General features: G+C 44.9%; 1 protein-coding gene across 1 annotated transcript; it reads right to left on the bottom strand.

Moving 5' to 3' along the window:
• Window positions 1-490: 490 nt before the first annotated feature.
• Window positions 491-3,137, bottom strand: LOC116379255 (mitochondrial import receptor subunit TOM70-like). Its single transcript, XM_031841196.1, has 6 exons — window positions 2,649-3,137; window positions 1,686-1,893; window positions 1,308-1,442; window positions 1,055-1,162; window positions 837-953; window positions 491-745 (listed from the first exon to the last, which is right to left on the bottom strand). The coding sequence occupies exons 1-6, from the start codon at window positions 2,783-2,785 to the stop codon at window positions 644-646; spliced, it is 807 nt and encodes a 268-aa protein (XP_031697056.1). The 5' UTR covers window positions 2,786-3,137; the 3' UTR covers window positions 491-643.
• Between the last annotated feature and the right edge of the window lie 83 nt (window positions 3,138-3,220).

The following is a 3,220-nucleotide window of genomic DNA, read 5'->3' as shown; positions in this document are numbered from 1 at the left end:
GAGGAGAGCTAGTAACGTTAGCAGCACCGCTAACGGCTAACCAACAGAGGTTCACTTCAAGTACTGGCTGAAGGTACATCATGATGCCTTCAGGCTCTGCTCAGTGAACATGAGTACTCGCTGAAGGTACATTATAACGTTATCATGATGTGTTCACATGTCATCTGTAAAATGTAGTTTTAGTGATGAACTTGAATAAATCCAGTAGTTTGAAGGAGATGTTTTCACATGAATATAAAATAGATATTAGAGATGAATTACGAGATGTTTAACTTCTAACACGAGCTCTAAGAACATTATTATACAGCATTAAAATAATAATGAAGAGATTTATTTATCAATAATAATACAATCTGTTTTTTCCTTATTTGAAGTGTGTGTTTTTATGAAAATAACCACTAAAGATGGCTATAACAAGGTAAAAGGATAACATTTAGAATTTGTGATGGTTTGATTTCAGAGCGGTTGAAATGAGGATAGTTTGGATGACATTTGACGGCTCATTGTGATCAGTTATGACATCAAAAACATGTGATCGGAGCGTCTCTAAAAGTCATATATGATCCGTGACTGAAAACCGTGATACGACCTGAACTGTGAGCTTTGTGAAATGTCGCACGTCTACTAAACACAGAAACACGGCCTACCCCTTGTGGACGTATGTGGTAGCGTTGTCTGGTTCCAGTTCAATGCACTTGTCGTACATCTCGTCTGCTTTTCCAAACTGCTGCTGATCAGTCAAAGCCTGAAAGACACACAAAGAGTCGCGTCGAACACAACAACTCTACTGTAAAATGGGCCAAAGCACCCACTGATGTAGGATTTGTATTCTGCACCTGAGCATAAAGAGCGTAGCCCTCTGCACACTTGGGGAACCTTCTGATGACGGCCTCGAAGCCGTCCATGGCCGTCTGCACTTGAGACGGGTTGTTTCCAGTATACGCTTGTCTGTACTGAAGAACACAAGAACAAGAAACAGAGTTGTAGCAGCCATTAATACGCTAGAGGCAGCAGAACGCTCGCTTCTCAAGTGATCTTCAGCTGATGTACTAACCAGAGCGAAACATTTCTGAGCCTGAGCGAGAGCAGAGTCGGGCCTCAGCAGGATGCACTCGTCAAAGTCTCCCACGGCTTCGTCCACCTGGTCCAGCAGGATTTTCAGCTGTGAGGACAGATTGACTTTAGAGAGAGAACGATAGCATAATATACCAAGACGTTTTAAACGAAGACTCAGGCAACAGCTTACACGTTGCTGTTAACTTAGCAATCGTCAACTGACAGCCATTCAGGTAAACAGATGAGCCTACCTGGCCCCTGTGGTGATAGACGTCGGGGTTGCTTGTGTCAATCTTGGCTGCCATGTTGAAGTCTTGTGTGGAGAGCATAGGCTGCTGCTGCTGCATGTACATGCTCCCCCGCTTGATCAGAGCGTTGGCTCGTAGCTGTAAAACACGAGAGCAAAGAACAGAGCGACAACCTGTCAGGTCCAAGTTTTCAGTGTTGATTCTGGACGGACGGGTCGATCGCCAGTTGGACGGGTCAACAAAGATCACCTACAGATATGTCTGAACCTTCACATAGGCTACTAGAAGTTAGCAACGAGCTATAAGTTTGCAGTCCATTAAAGTCCTACTAGTCCACTATCCTGGTACTCAAACTGTCCTGATCAAGTCAACGGTCCTTACCTTCACATTGGCGTCCTGCATGTTGATCACCCGGTCCAGGTCGGGTTGAGCAGCAGTAGCGTTTCCAATCAGCAGGTAGAACGTGGCCCTCAGCAGCAGGGCCTCTGCAGTGTATCGGCCCCCTGAATCGATCTCCTTGGTGCATTCACTGATGATTTTGTCGTAGTTCTCCTCCTCCATGTACTGCTTAGCCTTCAGGTAGCCGGAGCTAACGAGATGAAAGAACAGATCGGGGGGAAGTGTTCATCTACCAGCTGTGAGTCGTGAGGTGGGTTTTTTCGTAGGTTGTAAAAACCAGTGTTCTTTAAGGCAGAAACATGTATGTCCCATAATATGCAACAATCCTATAGAGTCATGTTATAACCACCACTTTGATTCCAACTTCTTGATTTATACGATTAAATCAAGTTTTGTCCGTCATTTTGGAAACACGGCTCAAAGCGGTCTTTGACGTGGAGAAGGAGCCGGTAAGATTCAAAAAGCTTTGAACTCTTTTGAACATGAAACCTTAAAAGACAGCGTTGATGATCCTCTTTGATATTTTTGTTTGAATTCTCATCACATCCTGACGGCAATCAATGAATCAAATCTGGTATCTGTGGCCGCAGGACTGTAATAAGCTGTCCAATCATTTCAATCAGCCCCAATGTAATGAATGGACGTCTGTCCGTCTACCTGTCTGTCTCCCTGTCTGTCTGTCTGTGTACCTGTCTGCCTATCCAACCGTCTGCCTACCTGTCTATCTAAACGTCTGCCTGTCAACCTACCTACCTACCTGTCCGGCAACCTGTCACTTCTCTCTACATATAGAGACTTCTGTAGCTAATGATGTTGGATACTTTCACTGGAGCAGAGTTGGAAACACTGAACTGTTTTTTAGTTTGGATACTTTGTTAAATCTGGCGTAGTCTCGCTTGATTCTCAGGACCACCAACCCCAGCTTTAATAAAACCCATGTGTGACCTCTCAGTGACTTCGGCCGCCTCGCCCTCTTTGTCCTTGTCTTCGTCCTTCTTCTCCCCCTTCTGCAGCGGCTGTGAGATGATGTCATCGGTGAACGAGCTGAAGTAGGATTTGATGAACTGAGGAGACGGCATCATCGGCTCACGGTTCTACAGGAGAACAACAACAAGTTTACTGGGACAAGTCAGACAAAAACAAAAGAATCACGTGTCTCTGATGATCTTCTTTGGTTCCCCGTTTGCAAAAGTTGTGGTACCAAAAGAACGTTCTATCAACATTGATCGAAGGTTCAAGCGAGCTGAGCCGATACTAGAAGGTGGAGTTCAAACACTGCAGATCACTGATTGGTCAGAGCATGACGTGGGACTTCCTGCACAAACCAACTGTTTTTAAAGCGATAGCGACCACAATTTTTAATGCACACGAGAAAAGTTTGTCTTCAGGGCTTTCTGCACAGCAAGGGTTTATTTTTAATCATGTTGCAACCTCCGGTTCTGAAAAGTGAAGTCAAAGCTTCACGTGTTGAAGCTGCATTCTCTCTAGTGTCCATCAGGGGGCGACTCCTCTGGTTG

The sequence above is a fragment of the Anarrhichthys ocellatus genome, unplaced genomic scaffold (genome assembly GCF_004355925.1).
Source record: "Anarrhichthys ocellatus isolate YVR2014 unplaced genomic scaffold, GSC_Weel_1.0 scaffold3988, whole genome shotgun sequence".
Taxonomy (NCBI): domain Eukaryota; kingdom Metazoa; phylum Chordata; class Actinopteri; order Perciformes; family Anarhichadidae; genus Anarrhichthys; species Anarrhichthys ocellatus.
The sequence above is the reverse complement of the archived record's forward strand: the minus strand, read 5'-3'. Positions and strand labels throughout refer to the sequence as shown.